A 21043-nucleotide genomic window follows, 5' to 3' on the forward strand; every position below is an offset into this window, starting at 1 on the left:
TTTAACTAACTAGACACATAAATAAGTGCAGGAATTCATGAACACATGCATACTGCATACACACACGGCATGCATGCACACACAATACATACATGAATACATGAGTAAGGCATATTTACAGGAATACATATTCATGGATACACACATGAATACATGATACACACATGCACGAGACATACATACATGAATACAGTAATACTGCGTAACTAAAAGACTGCTCCAGTTTGACCTCCAATGGAAGCACGACCCTTCCCACCTCACAGCCTGTGTTGGGCTGCAATCGTTAACATCCTGTTCATTGGCTGTGATGGAGAACGAGGGCCAGGTACCTGATTTCTCTTTGGCAAGTGCCCTGTGGGGCCTTTAGAACAGACGCTGGGGACCCTGATCACTCGTGTGACAGGAAGGGACAGCAGCTCCCCGGAGACAGACCAGCTCAGGGGCTGGAAGGCTGGGGCCCAGTCCTCACTCAGTCCAGAATGGCTTGAAGGCAAATTATGTCTCTGTGGGACTCATTTCCCCTAAAATGTGGGGATGGTGTATTTCTGGAAGACTGACTTACTAGCAACTGAAAAATGCAAACCCACTGCGTAGAGTGGATCTGACTCATAGCGGCTGGCCCCAAACTGAGTAGAACTGTGCCCCAGAGGGTTTGCTTGACTGTCATCTATACGGGAAGGGGAAGCTGGTGGAGCCACTCGTTAGCAGCCCACTGCAAATTCATTTGCCACCTGGGTTCTGACTGATGACTGGGGCCTCCTAAGTCCTAAAATTCTAAATCAAATCAAAGAACCCAGTACTACAGGGAAGACACCGTGATTAGAAACAGCAACTTTCTGTGTTGAGACCATAAAGCCTAGAAATGACAAGGTGGCCAGTCTTTATATTGATAAACATCTTTATTCTAATATTACAGTATTAATTCAAGAGCAGTTTTCTTTGAAGAGTCAACTCTGTTAAAACAAAACTTGTTAAATATCTTTCATCAAACAAAAGCATGTTCTTTTCAATCCCCACAAGAGTGAGAACCGTGCAGCAGAGAGAGTCTGTAATGCCTACTATCGTGTTATTGCTGGAAAGTCTGAAGGAGCCGTCAGAGGCTCAGAAGCAGTTATTAGTCAACTCTTGAAAGCTCCACCAGGTACTCAGACATGAAGTCGTGAATCCAGATGTCCGTGTCGGGCAGCGATGTGTCCACTAAGTAGACCACCACTCTCCGGTCCCAAGGGTTAGCGTTCTCGATGACCGTCTGCACAAGCGCCACCAGAGGCTTCTTCTCCACATGATTTCGGAACACCATGGATGCCTCCTCTGACCACTGGCTGCACCTCACACCTGGGAGAGAGACAGGAAGTGCAAGTGAAGGGTCAGACAAGCCTGTCCTAGGGCCGTGACGGTGCAAAGCTACTTGTGTTGATTGCTGAGCAATCTTAACGCCGTCCGCCTGAAGGGCGGCCCCTCTGGAAACCCTGACCTGCACACACAAGTTCCATTAAAATGGAATCCATAGAGAATGGAAAGAAAATGCCCATTACGGTCAGGATGTTATCTATGGGGTGGGGTGCGGGGAAGGAACCCTTAATAGGTTGGTGGTTCATCGCTAGCTAAGGACCCAGGACAACATGACAAGAGACATGATTTTGCAGCGTGAGTTCCAGCTGCACAAAACTTACCTGCCAGCTGAGCTGTGACTGCCTGGAAGGGCAGCTTTCGGAACATGTCCACCAGGGGCCGCACCTTCCTTATGCTGACTAACTCGTGTTTGCCATAGTCCAGCTCATACACGGATACCAGTCCGTTGGTCAGGATCCCTTTCAAAAGCACCCTGTGCCACCTCAATGGGCATGGTAGATTAGAAAGGAAAACAAAACACACACAGTTAACACCTGCTTGAAGGTCGAGGAACATTTCATGATCAAAAGAATGGCTGACGTGGACAGTGGTCATTAAAACATAAAGCTATCCTGTCAGACAAGTTTTTAACGAGATGGAGCCTGCACCCCCTTCAAAAATGGTTACTGTTCTATTTTGCCACTGGTTCGTGTGATGGAATCTGGTCATTCAACAGACGTCCGTGGTCTCATGGAGCTAGGGAAGGATTCTGACACATGAACTACGTATTAAACCAAAGGAGACGGATGCCATGGATGATGGTCAGGACGAGGCCGGGGGACCCTCTAGTCTGGCCCGGGAGACAGAAAATGGCTACATGTTTGGTACACGGCACACGTTAGAAGGTGGAAAGAGGGAGGCAAGCAGGGCCGGGCTGTGCTGAAGATTGTGATGAGACAGGCAGGGAGGGCGCAGAAGGGCAGTGCAAGCAGAAGGGAGGCTGCACGGGGAGTGGACGAGAAAGCCAGGCAGGGGCCGTGGACTGGGGAGAGATGGCAAAAGGGTTTGAGCACAAAGGTGAGCGTGTTAATGATGCCAAGGACATTAGAAAACTAAACAAAGTATCTAATCCAAGACCTAAAATTAACAGGAGAAGGGCAGGGGCATATGGTGGGGCGAGAAAGGGAGTGTGTGTGGGTGGGCGGGGGCATGGTTTCAGAGCCCCGAGTTCAAGGTGTTAGAGAAATTCGCATGAATGTAATCCCCCACCCCCAGCAGGGCCTGTATCAACATCCTCAAAATGAGAAAAGCGAGTTACAGAGGGCCATTTAAAGTCTCCCAGCCTTGAGTACCCTGTTGAGGAATGCCATCATGCTAAGGAAAGGAAGACTGTTCACACTGTCAGACAGAAACACGTCCCGGAGGCCGCGTGGGCTCCTGAAGCGCGGGCGTCCTGCTCCGCCTCAGACGGGACAGGCCCGTCAGCCCCAGGCCCAGGGGATGGAGCAGCAGGCCCTTTCCCCAACAGCGCTTCAGGCCAGGGCTGGCCAGACCGGACCGGTGCTGCAGGCGCGTACCTGACGGAGGACAAGGACAGGGACAGGGAACCGGCATAGCTGCTGTAGGACCTGGTGAGAAATCTAAGAGAGGCCGCCTTTAAACATGTATGTGATTGAGGGCTTCTGGGGGACTCCAAAAACCTTCAGACAAGCAGGTGCAGCAAGCAATAAGCCATGAGACAAAGCACCCAGAAACTGCATGAGCTTTTGGGGCCAGACTGTCCTACCCGAGCCATATTCCAGCTGTGTCACTGGGTTCTTTATCGGACCTCTCTGTGGAGAAGTAACGCAGCAAAGTGCCTAGCACATTGCCTGACATACAACAGGCACCTGGCAAATGGGAGCTATTGTTATCAGTATTAAAATGAAGACAGGCTATGTATGGAAAAACTACAGAAAAAAGCAGAGACATTTTCGTATGTGGAAATGCCAATTTGGTGTGAATTGCCAGTCTGTGTAAGTGCACAAGGAGAGGAAGCCACTCGGCTTCTGTCGACAGCATCGTTATTAAACGGCACAGGGCAGAAGGATGGTGGTCTGTCCTCTGAGTCCACACCCGAGAGGCACAGGCCAGTGAGGGGCGAACCATCGGAAAACCTAGGTGCTGGACTTCAATGTTGTCTTCAACTTCCAAAAATAACAGCTTAACTCAGTCTTTAGTTTTGACTAAGTGTAATTTCAGTGCAGGAGTGCCTGTGAAGCCCCGGACAGTGCCAGGAACCCAGAGTCCAGGCTCTGCCCCGAGATCCAGGTCCGGAACGCCCGGGCAGGACTGGGACTGATGCTGAGGGGTTTCTCCAGGTTCCTCATACGCTAAGGTGGAGGTGGGAAACCAGTGTTAATATCAAATGTACCTGAGACTCCTAAGTCTTAATTTACTGTATACTTGGGAACAAGGCTTACAGAAAGTTTAATGAATACTCCGGAGTCTTAAGCAAGACAGAAGCCCTGAACACATTTACATGGATTCAGTTTATGAACTTAAAAAAAAAAAAATCAACCATCCACTCTCAGTATGTCAGGCATCCCTCAATTATCTGGGTACAAACTAACTTGGGCACAGCCATGCAGGTCCATCGAGGGCGGACAGGCGGCCTGCAGCTCCATGCTCTAGGTCTCCTTCCTGCACAACCTCTCTCCCCAAGGGGGACTCCCCGGAGCCTGCTCGTTAATCTGCCCCCAGATAATGAAAGGTCACCTTAGCTTGGTTTTACCTGGGATTGAAGAGCTCTGATTAAGGCAAATTCAACACCAATAATGTTTCCATAGTGAATTAAACCTACTTATACCAGGCAGTAAATAACATGAACTAACAAGAAGAAAAAAAATCTAGACACTTAAAATGTATAAATTGAATGTTTTTCAAAATGAAAGCTACTATACTTTCCAGAGTAAAAGTTAGGTATTTTCTCCCATGAAAATGACAAAAATAATGATTTGCTGTCTTAAGCAAAAATAAAAACATTTTATAGACAAATAAGCAGTTTTACTCCTTAGACTGAGATGTGGGGTATGTGTGTACATGTGTGTATATGTGTGTGCGTGTGCGTGGAGGTAAAGGGGTAACAGGACAACAGCAAAAAAGGAGCCTGCTCATGCACCTGAGAAGCTGGCAAAGTGGATGACCAGGGAAAGCGGGGCCGTCCCGAGCTTTCAAGGCCCAAGTATGGGATGGAGAGCAGAGCTCGCGGCTTCCCTGAGACGGAGTAGCACACCCCAGGGGCTCTGCAGAGGGTGGTGGTGATGCAAATGTGAAACAATGAAAAATCTCTGTCGCCAGGCCACAGCCAGGCCACATGCATGGCTGCACTTTATGACGGGGGACACAGGAGCTCAGGGAAGCCAGTGACCATGCACATTGTGAGCTGTGAAGCCCTTAAAGAAGGACATTCTCCTCCGGCAGTCCACTCCCTAAATCAATCATTAGAGATGCAAACAAATATTTATCTTCGACATTGTTGATAACAGTGAGAAATGTGGAAGAAAAATCCCCAAATAACAAAAGAGAATGGTAAATTATGATTTCTCCCTAAGATGGAGTATTATTCAGCCATTAAAAATATTTACGAAGAACCTGTACCAAGTAAAATGAATTTGCTCTGTGAACTTTCACCTAAATAACAATAAAAATTTCAAAGTAAAATAAAACAAAAATAACTTGTATCACCAGAAAAACGTTCCCAGTATAATGGTAGGTGAAAAAACCCGATAAAAAATTATACGTAACAGTGATATCCCAACTACATAAATAGACAGGGAAAGACAAATATTGCATGTAACAAGTGTTATGTCTGAATGGCTGGCTTTAACTCTCTTACACTTTTCTTTACTTTCTCTTTTCTACGATTAGCATCTTATTTTAAAAATAAAAAGTCATTAAAAAAAACTTTAAAAGCCTAATTATTTTTTCAGTAAAAAATATCTTTCTAATATTTTCTAATGGAGAAGTAGGGAAAAAATATGAGACCTTCAGTTTAGGTAAAAGTAGGTTTTAACAGGACTATAGTTCCTAGATTTTTAGATCAACGACGTAATTTGAAGCATTAAAAAGTGCTCAAGTCGTTGGTCAGTTTCCCATTCAGAATCCCCACGCATGCAAGGCGACGTCTCCCTGCCGGACTACGGCCTCCTGGTGTCAGAATAAAACGCTCTGCCCCGGGACCTACTTATTTTCCACTTTTGCAGCATACACTTGGTCCTTTTCCAGGGCTACGTGGCGCTCTTCAGACACACTGTAATAGAGGATCATCTCTTCCATCAGAACTTCCAGCTTGTGGATCTCCTGCCAAGGCTGGATGACAAAGTAGCCTGGGTGACAGGCCACAGGCACATACACATCCATGTGTTCCCCTGGTTTGGACAAGTGGGCAGGAGGTGGCAGTTCCTCCGCAGAGAGCGAGCTGGGGTAGGCCACCACAGATCTTCTCATGGCACCACTGAGGCTCTTTCTGAAACTGTCTGCGGTGCTGCCCGGCACAGGGGTGCTGCCCGGCACAGGGGTGCTGCCTGGCATAGGGTTGCTGCCTGGCATGGGGGTGCTGCCCGCCATGGGGGTGCTGCCACCTTTGCTGTTGGGAGAGCCCGCTCCACTGCACGTGGCGCTCAGAAACACATCCTTTTGGTGCTTCCACAGGTCTGCATTCATTATCTGGCGATTAACACTGCGGTGAGGGTCGGGGAAGTTCTTAGGAGTAAATAAATAAATATGTACAATGCCTTTGGTTTCATCCACTTTTGTGACCTGTGGGAAACAGACACACACACAGAGATACTTTAAGAAAGTAAGTGTAGACCAAGTTATAAACTGAAGTCATATAGAATCTTACATGTAACCTTCAATATGAAAACACAGTCATTGGAAGAAAGCCCACCATTCGTATTACTTGAGAGAAGCCCGATTATCGGCCCACCATTCGTATTATTTGCGAGAAGCCCAATTATCGGCCCACCATTTGTATTACTTGAGAGAAGCCAATCATCGGCCATGGCTTTAAGCAGGAGTGAGTTTGTCAGTCTAAATGGTCTAGGAAACAGCACCTCATGGAAACGGGACAGTTCCTGACCTTTAGCTCTGACAACCTCTAAGCACTGTCTCATCAGAGTCCATCACCGCTGAAAAGGGAGGGGTGCCACAGACCGTGACTGAACATGACGTAGTGAAGACACTGTGAACACTTGGTGGAAGGAGCAGAGTAACGACTCCCACGTGTTGAACCCCCAGCACCACCAACACAAGCACGGCAATGACCGAACGCCTGTGCCTAGTTCTGCTCAAGGGCACTGTGCCCTCAGAGTGGGAAGGAAAGGACAAGGCCATGGCACCCGCCTGACCCCTGGGGACCTCTGGTCCCCACACCTTGTTTAATCCTGGTCTTTCTCCTCACCCCCACCTCTCCTTTCCACTGTTACAAGGGAAGAGAGGGCTGGGGAGAAGGAGCGCTCTGTGAGGTTCTGTACCTTTCACCCAGGAGACGTCTGACGTCTGGATTACCTAGCTCCCTCTGCCGTCTCTGCAGTGGGAAGAGTGTCAGCACAAGAAGACCACACACTGAACAGGGGACGTATGGTCAGCTGGGATCGTACTTTAGAAACGCTAGGTCCCAGAGGGTTAGCCAAACCGAACATAACCCAACCCACTGCCACTGAGTCGATTCTGACTCACAGTGACCCTAGAGGACAGAGCAGAACTGCCCCATAGGGTTTGCAAGGCTTTCAGTCTTTATGGTAGCAGACTGCCTCATCTTTGTCCCATGGAGAGGCTGGGTTCAAACCGCCGACCTTCTGGTTAGCAGCCCAATGCTTTAATCACAGAGCTCTTCCCCAGAGGGTCAGGTGACTGCTAATTGTCATCAGTTCTTCTGATTTATTTTAGGAGTGCCAAGGGTGAGGCATTTCTAGCCGCATCCATCTTTTATCCAACAGGGATGGGACCGCAAGGCAGGAACACAGCCATGAAGGGGGGAGACCGTGCAAAGCACTCCATCCCCCACCATTAACGTCTCTGTTTCTTCCCAGCAACACAAATCTACTGAAATTCACCTTTCGATTTGGCAATGAGAGACTGGCTGTTAATTCACTTTTATATTTATGATTTAATGTACAATATGAAAACCAATTAAAAAGTATTTTTACTGAAAACCCAAAACCCTAGGCTCAGGAGCTTAAAAAGTAGCTGAAAAAACAATTTTCATTATCATGAGACAATGGAACAATAATATGGAATGGTACATAATTGAGGGTGCCCTATAAACTCCAGCGGAGTGTGGGGATGGGAGAATCCATGTCCACGCAGATCATGCAAAGATCTTCGTGAACGTGCTCCTCAGGGTTTTCTCTTTATTAAAAGCTGATGTAAAATCACAACGCTAGTTCCATCTACTGACAGACAAACACATCTGTGACGCTGCTTCCCTTGGAAATACGAGCACCGTCTTTGACGTGAAGATGCAAAAGCACACCAAAGAAACGGGACCCAGTGAAATGAGTGTAGCCGCTTAAATAAAAAACAGTGCAACAGTCAAGACTAGAAACACACCATGTGTCCACAGTCCTTTCTGCTACAGAAGAAAAAGACCTATTTAAGGAATTGTTAGAAACCTTTATCAAGAGATACATGATCCTCTCTGTTGGAAAACAGACATGAGCACAAGCCATCTGTCCCCCTTTAATAATGGGAAAAAAAATACATGAGGGTTTTGCAAATTACACTGGAGAAACAGTGTAACTTCTTAAATAAAAAACAATGAAATCATGACACATACCTACATATCTATCCAATCTCTTGACTATACATGTGTGTCAGATGTGGGAGCATCAGTTTATAAGATAAAATTCCTTCCCAAAACACACATGGGCCATCGAGCTACCAGCTCCTTTACTGACCGCATCAGGATCAGGAAGACAACTAACCTTAATGCTACAGTCAGAGCAATTCAAAACAGAGTCTCTCAGCCAGAGCACGGCGTCTGGCGTCCACACGCCAACGGACTGCGGAAGGTCTGCCAGACAGCACTTGATAGCCTGGAAAGAAACAGAATGGAAAAGCAAACACGCCATCTTAAAACTAGTGCTTACAAGTCACGTCAGCACTAGCTTCTTACAACTCAGATGCCCCAACGACAGCAGCGGCTGCCAACAGGCATCACGGCCTTTGGCTCGAGGGTCTGCTCTGTGCTGGCTCCACCTGGCCCGCTGCTGCTGTCTTTACTCTGTTAGGGACCAGGACACGTACCAGGTACTTCACACACTTCTTACCCTACAACACCTGCTGGATGGTGCTGGCCCCCACTGTATGGGCAGAGAGACAGACGCACAGGGCTGACTGGTGTAAGATCACAGAGCTGCAAAGTGACAGGGTTGGGACTCATGTCTAGGTCTCCCCTCTAAGCCAAACCCCAAATCATGCCACTTAGATGACATCTGAGCCCTGCTGTCAAGATTTGTCTGGAGCCGTCAATGCTTCACTCAGCGTGCCCTGGGCACCTTGTGGGTCCGGGCATCACGCTCACCTTTTCAAGGAGGCTGCAATGAATTCTGAAAGGTAAGCCCCCCAAATTCACTGCTATCAAGTGGATTCTGACTCACGGCAACCCTACAGGACAGAGCAGAACTGCCCCTAGGGTTTCCAAATCTTTATGGACAAAGACCACCACGTCTTTCTCCCAGAGCGGCTAGTGGGTTCCAACAGCTGACCTTTCAGTCCACCACCTAGCGCTTTAACCACTGTGCCACTAAGGTGCCAAGAAAGGTAAGAGAAACAGAAATCCACACAGGCCCAAAGCCCAATTTTCTCCTCTGCCTACACAAGGTTTCAACAGATTGGTCACAGCAGGGAGGAAAAGATGACCTCAGGGACCCCTGCAGTCTCGTACCAGCCTTTCCGGTTTATGGGGGCAACTTTGGCAAGGAGATGACATCCACTTCCCCTCTGAGCCCCTTCCTCCCTCCATGACCCCTCCTCCTTCAAGGGCTGCTAGTCTCCACCGTGGTCCCTGGATGCGGCATCTTTCTCGGTGAGGAAGAGGTTGCAGGAGAGAGTCCACTAATGCCTGCAGGGCCGGGCAGGTAATGGGGCCAGCGCACTGGAAAGGGCAGGCCCTGCAGAAAGAGGGCCACATCCAAGGCTCCTGTGGACTGCTATCCTTGGGGACGAGCACTCCACATGGTCACGTCTTCTCAAATTTCTCACGAGAAGCCAGAAGTAGGGATTTCGGTGTGAAATCTGACTTTTAAATCCTGCCAACTAATTCACATTTTTAAAACACTGTGAGAACCAAAAACGCACATGCATGGGTCACAATTTGGACCTACAGCCCATCAGGTTGCTACACAGGTGTACTGTTAGCCAGAGGACCGGCCTAGCTGGCCACTATGCCCTCCTCAACCAGGAGTCCTTGCATCTATCAAGAAACAAATCTAGATAAGACAACAGTGCTTAAATGGATTTTAACGCTGTAGCACAAAAAAGCTACTGCTCTGTAAACAGCAGGCAATCTGAAGCAGCAGGAAAGATCCCCTGTTCTCCAGCCAGGGAGCCTTTCCTCAGTAAGGTGGCCCAGGACACACGTTCTAACAAGGGATGCAAAGGCCAGCAGTGTCGTTCAGTGACGGAGTGCATGGGATCGCCACAAGCTGGAGATGACGCATAGCACCTAACAACAGTGACAACCTCACGGAAGGATCCACCCATTTTCAGGATGAGGCTGACCAACAGAAAGAAGCCAGAGCCAAACGCACTGCCGTCGAGTCAGACCCGACTCTAGTGACCCCTCCTTGGGTTTCCGAGGCAGTATCACTACAGAAGTAGATTGCCCAACCTTCCTTCCAAGGAGTGGTTGGTGGGGTTGAACCGCCAGCCTTCTGGTTAGCAGTCAAATGCCTTAGGTACTACACCACCAGAGCTCCTGACCAACAGTAAAGTCAAAGTGACTTTGGAGACAGGGTTGAGGACATTAAACACCTTCTTTGGGGCAGCCCTTGTTTCGAAAAGCGAGGCAACTGGAGAAGAGAAATAACGGAGCCCAGTCCTCCTGGCCTCTGGTTGCTAACCCTAACCCTCTCTACTCGCTAACTTTGAATTGCAATTGATGCCTTCTGGCAAAGACAAGCAAGGGGCCTCTTAGAATCTGTAGAATTGGGGGAAGTTCATTTTTTAAAAAAGTCAGTACTTCCCGTACTAAATCTAACATCAGAGAGAGCTCACTAAGCCCGTAATTAGTATTGAGGCAAAGTGCACCTTTTCTCCTAGAATCTGTGGGGACAGGATCATATGAGAAAATGATTAAATACAGATTTCCAAAGGGAATGGTTATCCAATTAAACCAAGAATTCTGGAAGTAAACATTTACATGCGAGACACTGGAACCATGTAGAGATTAGTATTGTCATCCAATTATTAAACCAGAATCTCTAACTAAATACCATTTCGTTATTTGAAAACAAACATTTACCAAACAATATTGTGTAAGCAGGAGCTGTTAAGCTTGGCGGCTCTTACTGTCCAAGTCAGCCAACTTTTACTTCTCAAAATCAGTCAACGACCACATTTAGACAGTTTCTAGTTTTCTTAAAAACTAAGATTTCAATCATTGAGATCAAACTGAGAGGGAATCTCTCACCATGATTACAAATGCATCCAAATCTCTGCCAGCGGACCCCCTCACCTGCAGACCCCCTCGCCTGCGACGTCAGCGCCAGCGGACCCACTGGTTGTTACATCAGCACCAGTGGACCCCCTTGCCTGTGACGTCAGTGTCAGTGGACCCCCTCGCCTGTGACGTCAGCGCCAGCGGACCCCCTTGCCCCATCCCATAAAGTACCTGAGGTGGTATGGCAATCATCTCTCGCAGGAACCGTGGTGGAATTTCCCGGAGCTCTGACACCTTTACAGACGTCACGGTGCCAGAATCGAGGAACTGAACGTCTAGAGCACGGCTACTGTGAACGTTTGTGACCTGAAACAAGACAAGCGTTGGCCAGTTTATCAGCACCTCCACAGACCCAAGGCTTCTGTGCAACTGCATTCTGTGCAAACTCCAAACTGTGCAGAAAAGACAACAAAGATGACCAGTGCTAAGATTTCCCTAATTTTAAAATGGATTTATTTACTAGGAAGACATTCTTTTAAGAGTAGAATGATTTCAATATTTAATTGTTAATGTCTTTAATCAGTGATAACCAGTAAACTCATAAAAATAATAAAACTCACAAATACAGTTGTTGTTGTTGTTATGTGCCGTCAAGTCGGCCCCAACTCATAGCAACCCCTCCTTGGGTTTCCGAGGCAGTATCACTTACGGAAGTAGATTGCCTCATCTTCCTTCCGAGACAAATACGGTAATATTTACTATTTATTAAATTCTATACTAAACCAACACCAAACTCACTGCCATCAAGTTGGATCCAACTCATAGTGACCTCTCCTTGGGTTTCCAAGGCGGTATCACTACGGAAGTAGATTGCCCAGTCTTCCTTCTGAGGAGTGGCTGGTGGGTTTGAACTGCAAGCCCTCTGGTTAGCAGTCAAATGCCTTAGGCTCTATGCCACCTGAGTTCCCAAATTCTATACTATTTATGCTGATTAGAAGATGTAGTCTGCTCTCTAAAATATTAAAATATGAGAAAAAATTATCATGTCTTAGCAATGAGAGATTAAGAACAGAGATAATTTAGAAACAAATGCGCTTGTCACAGATAAATGCTAGTATATTTTTTAAATTATAAGGTATTTTGGTATTCCATAGCTTCATTAGAAAAAAATCTAATGATAATTTCACCATTCGTCCTGAGATCACTGAAACTCAGAATATAAAGAGATGAAGTCAGTCCAGATTTATCGTTCAGAGATGGGGAAGCCACAGACTTAGAGCAATTCATTGTCTCCCTGTGCTAAAATGATTTCCATCCATAATGACAACATCCCAATACAAGATTGTACACGTGCTCTTAAGGATCCATAAGTCACGGTGATACTTGCCATCACTGAATGTAATTACACTGGCTAGACACGGCCCCATCAGAATGTGGGAGGGGTTGTAAGCCACCAACTGCAGTAACTGCAACCTGAACAATGGTGGGGCCTTCAAGACAGGGACTGTCAAGATGGACCGGGTCACTCCAGACGCAGAAGTCATCTACCAAAAGTAAAGCCCCTTCCTACTGCCCCAGAGAAAGCATTATGAATAGAACATCAGGAAAATGTTAATGTCTGAAGACAAAACAAGCACAATCAATATTACCAAACAAGATTTTTAAATGTGTTTGTTTATTCAAACATGTGCACTGAATATATACAATGGTCTGGATGGCACGTACTGAGTGCCTTATACCCAGGCATCTCTGGGCCACAGAGGACTGCTTCCTCATCTCTAAGGGCTGCTGGCCTCACGGGACACGACATAAACTTGTGAGTACAACTAAGTTCTGCACAGGGCGTTATGAGCACGTGGAGGAGGGGCACCTGCCCAGGCTGGGAGCAGGTGGCACGGGAAGCTCACAGGAGGACGGAAAGCCAACATTACATACTTTTCTTTAAAAACTTTACCTTTTTCTCATGATTGCCTTATACTATCTCTATTATAGAAACTTTAGATACTTAAAGAGAATAGAAAAATCATTTGTGATCCAATACAGAGATAATGACTGTCAAATTTTGTGTGCATCCTTCTAGTCTTTTTTCTGATACATTCACAAATATTAGAACCTACTGGTCTGTACTATTTCCTAATTGACTGTTTCCACTCAATATATCATAAACATCTCTGTCATTAAGTATTCTTCTATAACATTTTAATGTTAAATTGTGTGAACTTCTTGTTATTTTAATAAATCATCATATTAATTAGAAATTTGTACTTATTTCCTAAGTCACCTAGTTAATTTACACCCTGTCAAAGCTAACCTTAAATGGTGACTGGGAGTAAACCAGGTTTGTGGGCATCTAGTTAGGGCTCACCTGAGCCTTCAAACAGAGGGGAAAGGATGGGCAAAGACCCAGAGGGAAGGAGGAGGTGTGGGGTCAACAAGCATGGCAGCTGTGAGAGGCAGGGGAGGGCAAGATACAGGACAGAAAGCAGCAAAGCCTCGCGAGGAGCCAACATCATGAGCTAAAGAACTTGGACTTCACCCTGCAAGGAAGAGGAAGCCTAATACCCTAATAGACCAAGAAGGCAATGGTTCACCTTCTGGGGGCTGCTTCATGTAAGAATCGTGGGGAAATCATGGACACTCCCACCCACACCCCTTAAAATACATGCATACACACTGCTGTGGACTGAACTGCGTCCCACCCCGCCCCAAGTATGTGCTGTAAATGCAACCCCTATATTTGTGGATGTAATGCTATTTGGGAAGAGGGTGCTTTTCTTTTTCTTTTTTTTTTTTTATGTTAATGAGGCCATATCAGTTTTGTTTAAGCCAATTACCTTCAGATATAAAACAAGCAGATTGGGTGAGAGAAGCAACCAGCAATGGGGGAAGACAGATACAGGCCCCGTGAAGATCGCCAGGAAAAGCAGCTGAGGAGAGACACCCCCAAGGCCGGTGCCCTGGGCTTGCACTTCCAGGCTCCTACAGCGTGAGGCGATCACTGTGTATGCTGAAGCGGCCGACCGTGGTGTGAGCGCGACGGCGGTGCTGGAGAACGACCACACAGGCACTTTGCTTGACTGCATCTCCCTTTACCGCGCTGGCAGACAGCACGCCTTTCACAGACTGAAAGTGTGCAGCCGCCCTGCACGCAACAAGTCCGTTGCTACCAATGTTCCAACAGCATGTGCTCACTTCGGGTCTGTCTGTCACATTTCAGTCCTTCTCATGATATTTCAAACTTTTCGTGATGTTATTATTGTACACGTAATAGACTACCATGTAGTGTAAATCCAACTTTCACATGCACTGGGAAACCAAAAAAATCCATGTAACTTGCTTTATTGTGGTGATCTGGACCTGAACCCAAAACATGTCTGAAGTATGCCTATAATTTGTATAGTTCTTGGGGTTCAGGGACACCACCCACCCCGAAAGTAGAGGTCTTTGTACTTAGGTTAAGAATCTTTGCAACAAAGGAAAAATAGAATAAAAACAAAATCAAACCAAGACTTGCATCTTTAGCAGTCAGGCAAACTAGGTACTTTAAACAAACAGAAAACATAACAGTCGGTATCCCCCCAACATCTAAAATCTGCCTTTTAAGAAACATAGACATACTGGTGGTGTAGTGCCTAAGGCATCTGACTGCTAACCAGAACGCTGGCGGCTCAAACCCACCAGCCACTCTGCAGAAGGAAGACTGGGCAATCGACTTTCGTAAAGATTTGCCACCTCAGAAACCCAAAGGGGGTCGCTATGAGTCGGAATCAACTCAATGACAGCGAGTTTGGTTTAGAAATACTAGCAACAGCTAAATAAATCTCCTTTCACACTCATATTGACCTTACAAGAAAGTCAGGAGAACCGTTAGAGGTGGGAAGCAGAGAAGTGTGTTAGTACTGAAGCCAACGCCACCCTGGGCAGGAGACAGGGCCTTCGATCCAGGCAGGAGGGTGGGCATTGCTCAGTCTCCCCACGAAGGGGACACCCTCAAAGGCCAACATCCTCAATGGAAGGATGGCTTTGGAGGGCAACCAGGAAATAACCTGATAAAGTTCAAGATATGCATTCCTGATACCTGCAGACTCCTTTCCCACCCTGGGATGGAGACTACAGAGGGGCCTCATGCCAGCAACCACGTGGACGTCCATCATGAGGGGACGGGAGAGGGAACTGGCATACCCGTTACCGTTTTACCGGAGGTAAGAGACTACATGGGAAGCAGAGCTGCCCACACCCACAGAGAGGAAGCTCACCAGAGTAATGAGTGAAAAATGTGTTTCAGAAGGATCAATACAGTTACTGTTGACATCACCTTCAAAAACACATTCATTGAGTTCTACTTATATTCATTCACTTACTCTTTCACTCCACATTACTTTATGCACTTGGGAGCTCCACTAGGGGTTGGGGGAGAGGAAAGGAGATGTAAGTGAGGGCCTGAACCATACTGGTTATGTCTGATTTCTTACCCAAGTGATGAGTACATGGGGACTTAATCCGTTTTTTAAAATTGTGTGCTTGTCTGAAATATTTTATAAGACGTTGGAAGCAGTTCAGTCTTGACTTTACCTCTACTCGTGACCACTTTCCCTTGAAATGGAAGAGGCAGATCTTCCCACAGAACGGTAATGAGATGAAGTACTCGGAGGTCATATGCTACAAGACAGAAAGCAGAGGCTTCATTACTCCCAGCAGAGAGCAAACTGCTCCACCATCCAAAGCAGACGACAGCAGGACAATGGGGCACAGGCAGCCTGTCCACCCAGAATGCCACAGAGCATCTGCGCCAGCGCCTTCCCTCCAAGGGGAACTTGGCCCTATTAGTCAGGCACGTGTCGACAATGGCGAGTCACTTGCCTTCTGGGCCACAGCTCATAATCAGTACGGTTAAAACGTCCAGGAAACGTTGGCCTGAAGGTCAGGTGCTCTGGCCCCACCAGGGCGACAAGCAGCAGCAGGCCATCAGGGATGGAACCAGGAGGCCTGCTGCCTGCGAGGCCTCGTCTCTGCATCTTCCAACAGGAGACTCTAAGGAAGATTCTCAATTCCAGAACCAAGGAAGTGCCTTCCACAGACATTTGCCGGTGAAATGCCGACCATTCAGGGTGAAGCCCGAAGCTGGGAGCTTGCCTAAGGGCTTTCAGTTCAGGGTGAGTGGTTCCACCCTCCCCACAGGCAATGTCTTAACTAACTCAGGTTAGCAACACCAGATGTCAAGAGAGCTTTCCACCACTGTGGGTCACAAGGACATGCATGCAAATGAGTCGTCAGAATCAGTCTCTCTGCGTGTCTCCGAATTCTCCAAGATAAATTAACTTCCGTAATGACTCTGGGATGGAGCTCTGATGGTGCTGTGGTTAAGGCATTGGGCTGCTAACTAAAAGGTTGGCGATTCAAACCCACCGGCCACTCCACGGGAGAAAGATGAGGCAGTTTGCGTCTGTAAAAATCTACAGGCTTGGAAACCTACAGGGGTTGCTATGAGTTGGAATTGACTCCATGGCAGTCGGTTTGGTTTGGTTTGGTTAACAACTTTGAGACACATACATAATATTTGTAATGCAGAAAGAGGCAAAGCTATGGATCCAATGACCCAATTCCAGTCTGTGGTCTGAATACAGTGAACTCAATTCACCAAATATTTTGGCATCCCCTCTCTAGGTGACACACTAGATCAGGTACTATGAGGGACAGAAAGACTGGCAAGGCACAGCCACTACCCTCCAGAAGCCTACACACCAGTAAGGGGAACGAGTATCCGAACAGCCAAGCCACGTACTACTGTCCCGAGGTGCCCAAATACTTTGTAAATTAAAGGAAAGCCTCACTTGCAGGGGTGGGAGGCAGGGACTGAAGCAGTGCCACCTGGAAATCCAGGCATGTTCTGGATTAGGATGGCAATGTCCTAGGGGAGGTACAGGGAACTACTTTCTAGGGACTTAACACAAAGAAAAACCCTTACAGATCCCGATTCAGAAAAGAGCCCTAGAGTTACGAAGGAGATTACTAATGCAATTTACACTGCAGAATCCCACTGACCACAGTGGCAGGTTCTCAGGGACCATAATGACCCTGGGAAGGAAAGCCTAACAAGATGAGGGCAGAACCAAGAAAGGTTTTATTCTAAGTTCCAGGGTCTCTCCATGGCTCAGGCAGAAGGTCTAGCTGGTTTAGCAGGACCATCAACTACCTACAAGTCCACCAGCTGTTAAGCACTTCCTTTATGCCTCTTGCAGCCAGTCCTCCTGACAGTCCTGCAGGTATGCACTACTACTAACAGCCTCATTTCACAAGGCAGCCATTGAGGCCCAAGGCTGGTATGACTCAGAGCTCAACAAGGAGGTTTGTTTTTTAATTTAAGCTCTGAAGTCTGGTGTTCTTACCCAGTATTCTCAAGAGTCTATCTCAAACTTTTCAAAAATGTCTCATATTTATGCAACAGAGTGAACTGCTCTTGTTTGCAACTGTAGATGCCCTGCCATACCTTACAGTGGAAGTAGTCCTCTATCCTGTGCAGAAGGTCTTTGAGTTTGTTCAGTCCCTTACAAGGCACCTGGCAGTAGAGGGTCCCATCAGAGCAAATGTTGGTGACTTTGACACCTGTGTACATGGCATCGACCTGGAATCAACAAGAGGGCATGCTGGTAAGTTAAAGACATGCAAATGCTTGAGAACAGAGCTCTTATCTGCCTAATGTCAGGCATCTAAAGAGGAAAGGCCACATTCCCCCCACCGTGAATGACCAAGTGTTTCCATTCCTCTCTAAGTATCTCACCTCAGGCAGACTGTGACACAGTCTTCTTCAAAATCTCTCACCTTTCAGAAAAGCCCAGTGAAGCTCATCTCATTACAAGTGTTTACATTTTAAAATCTACAAACTGGAGGATGAGAACCAGCTGCTGTAAGCAGGGTCTGAGGCACTGTGCTCCGCGCAACCCAGCATAGGACGGCGCTCCTCAGGGTCTTCAACGGCTGGTTTTTCAGGAGGTCCCCAGGCCTTTCTCTGAGGAACCCCTGGGTGGGTCTGAAGGGAGCCGAGGGTGCTGACTGTCTGCATCACTCAGGGACTCAATGTTGGAGAACAGGTAAGAGGATGAAATTCACAACTGAAATGGAAAAAACGGACCTGGACTCCTCTCTTTCCCCAAGGACTGTCTGATACCATCAGTCAGGCACAGAACAGACATGGTGCGTACGTGAATGATCGCCACATCACATTATCTGAAAGGCTAAGAAGAACTTTAACTCTGGTCTATTTTCTCCCCACTTATTAAAAAAATGCTTATGTAAACTGTATTTTTACATTAACAGAATCAATCAGCCTGTTTTAGGTCCACAGGCCATATGAGTTTTAGTAATTTTTTAAAAAAACTGTAATCACAGTAAAGGTTTAATTTTAGACATTTTGGTCAAATCATAACATATAGCCAACTCAGTGTTGTTCTTCCTATTAAAGCAAGTCTTTTCTTCATGTCACCGTACTTGTCTAAGATGAACATTTAATGTTTCACCCTGTTCAGCAGAAGGATGCTCTCTGCAATTTATTTAAAGGTTTCCCTCTTTGGGGGCATTTATGTTCTTGACATCCAAAAAAAAAAAAAAAAAAACTAATATCAACATCTTCATGGATTTAATTTTCCTATTTTTGTATAATCTTCCAGTATTATCCTTCCAGGAGCCCTGGTGACACAATAGTTAAATGCTCAGCTCCTAGCCAGAAGGTCTGCAGCTGAAACCCTCTAGTGGCCTCACAGGAGAAAAGACCAGGGAGCTGCTCCTGTAAAGATGACAGCCCTGGAAACTGTCCCCCACCCTGAATGACCAGGTGTCCTGTAAGTCACTAGGAGTCAGAAATCGACTTGATGGCAGTGGGTAGTAAGCGACAGGCAGAGTCTCCTATCTGCTTCTGCAGATACTCAATCTGTTACAAAGCCACATGTTATATGGCCTTGGAAAAATGCTACCATACACTCATCAGACAAGGACAGAAGACAAATGATATGGATGTCGGACCACACTTGAGACCACTGCTCTACTCACTTATCCACAGTTTCATTATTGACTTGAAAAGAACTCTTTATATATTAAGGAAGACCATCATTTCTTATGTGTGTTACAAACCTTTTTCCAGAACAAAAGCTGTAATTCTTGCCTGTGTGTTCTCTGCTTTGCTTCAGAGAAGGTGCACTTCTCTATACTCAAAGGTGTCACATTCCCTTTGTGGTTTTTTGAGTCTGGGTCATACTCAGGACACTCTTTCCACTCCGATGAAAATAAGGCTAGATGCCTCTGCTTCCTTGGATAGTTTCATGTTTAAACGTTTGATCCACCTGGAGTTTATTCTCGGTTATAAATGTTGTTAGGTGCTGTCGAGTTGGCTCCAACTCACAGTGACCCTGTGAACAAAAGAACAAGATCCTGGTCCTGCACCATCTTCACCTTTGCGATGCGTGAGCCCATCACTGAAGCCACTCTATCAATCCATCGCACTGAGGGTCTTCCCCTTTTTTGCTAACCAAGCATATCCTTCTCCAGAACTGGTCCCTTCTGACAACATGACCAAAGTAGGTGAGACAAAGTCTGGTCAATCTCACTTCTAAGGAGTATTCTGGCTGAACTTCCTCCAAGACAGACTTGATCATTCTTCTGGCAGTTCATGTTTTCAATATTCTTTGCCAACATCATGCTTCAAATGCATCAATTCTTCATTGGTCTTCCCTACCCACTGTCTAGCTGTCACGTGCATGGGAAATTACTAAAAATACCATGTTGTTTTGGCCCTCTAGTGCCACTCTAACAGAAAATATCACAAATAGGTGGATGGCCTTAACAAACAGGGATTTATTCTTTTATAGTTCAGGACTCTAGAAGTCCGAGTTCAAAGTGACAGCTCTAGGGGCTGGGTGAAAGCCCCTCAACCTTGGGCTTCAGCTCTGTTTCTTGCTCACAGCCCACTGGAGCTAGAGGTGTCTCTTCAATCAGGCAGCTACTAGCTGCTGAGGCTGACAAACCCAAGGTCGACAAACAAAATGGCACAGTCCCAAGATTACCAAACAACACGGCAGGCCACTAGTTCAAGTCCAGAGACAGTCCCAAGATCAGCAGGAAACGTGGCAGGCTACTGAGTGAAGACTCAGCTACATACAGGTTCCAAGCATGCCAAAAAGCTAGAGCCTGTCCCCAAAGCTGCTTCTTATACACTGGAAGCAGACCAGATCCCTAAGGTAGCTGCTCCAGTAGATTCCACCATGGAGCTGATTACCAGTCTCATCATGGGAATAACTACATCCAGCTGCCCAGCCACTCAAAACCAGGTCCAGCCAAATTGACACACAACTTAACTACCACACACAGCTTGAGTCAGGTGCACATCAGTCTCCAGAGGGACATCTTTGCTTCCTATACTTTAAAGAAGTCTTTTGCAGCAGATTTGCTCAGTGCGGTACTTCATCTACTTTCCTGGTGCTTTCATGGGTGTTGACTGTGGATCCAAGCGAAATGAAATCTCTGACAACTTCAATCTTTTCTCCATTTATTGTGATATTGTTTATTGGCCCAGTTGTGAGGATTTTTGTTTTCTTTATGCTGAGGTATGATCCATACTGAAAGGTGTATGTAGTCTTTGATCTTCATCAGTAAGCACTTCGAGTCTTCTACACTTTCAGTAACCAAGGCTGTGTCATCTGCATATTGAAGACTATTAATAAGTCTTCCTCCAATCCTGATGCCACACTCTTCTTCATATAGTCCAGCTTCTCTGATTATTTGCTCAGCATTAGGTTGGTATGTATGGTAAAAGGATACAACTCTGATGCACACCCTTCTGGATTTTAACCATGCAGTATCCTCTTGTTCTGTCAAATGACTGCCTCTGGTTCTAGGTACAGGTTCTCCATGAGTCTAACTGTTCTGGAATTCCCATTCTTCACAGTATTATCCATAATTTATTAAGAACCACACAATCAAAAGCCTTTGCATAGTCAATAAAACAAAGTAAAGATCTTGCTGGTATTCTTGGCTTTCAGCCGAGATCCACTAGCCACCAGCAATGATGCCCCTCAT

The 21043-nt window shown here is 46.4% G+C and overlaps 1 protein-coding gene across 1 annotated transcript in view; it reads right to left on the minus strand.

Moving 5' to 3' along the window:
- Positions 1-1114: 1114 nt before the first annotated feature.
- The window catches only part of TDRD7 (tudor domain containing 7), a 65725-nt gene continuing 45796 nt past the window's right edge, over positions 1115-21043 (minus strand). The window contains exons 10-17 of the mRNA XM_007946989.1: positions 17466-17600; positions 15551-15637; positions 11210-11344; positions 8301-8411; positions 5955-6132; positions 5558-5897; positions 1674-1834; positions 1115-1335 (exon numbers count right to left, since the gene is read on the minus strand). Of these exons, the coding sequence (XP_007945180.1) occupies positions 1115-1335; positions 1674-1834; positions 5558-5897; positions 5955-6132; positions 8301-8411; positions 11210-11344; positions 15551-15637; positions 17466-17600 (1368 nt within the window). The remainder of the gene's footprint in view (positions 1336-1673; positions 1835-5557; positions 5898-5954; positions 6133-8300; positions 8412-11209; positions 11345-15550; positions 15638-17465; positions 17601-21043) is intronic.

Source organism: Orycteropus afer, unplaced genomic scaffold (assembly GCF_000298275.1).
Source record: "Orycteropus afer afer isolate SDZICR_OR568_19922 unplaced genomic scaffold, OryAfe1.0 scaffold00174, whole genome shotgun sequence".
In the NCBI taxonomy this organism is placed as follows: domain Eukaryota; kingdom Metazoa; phylum Chordata; class Mammalia; order Tubulidentata; family Orycteropodidae; genus Orycteropus; species Orycteropus afer.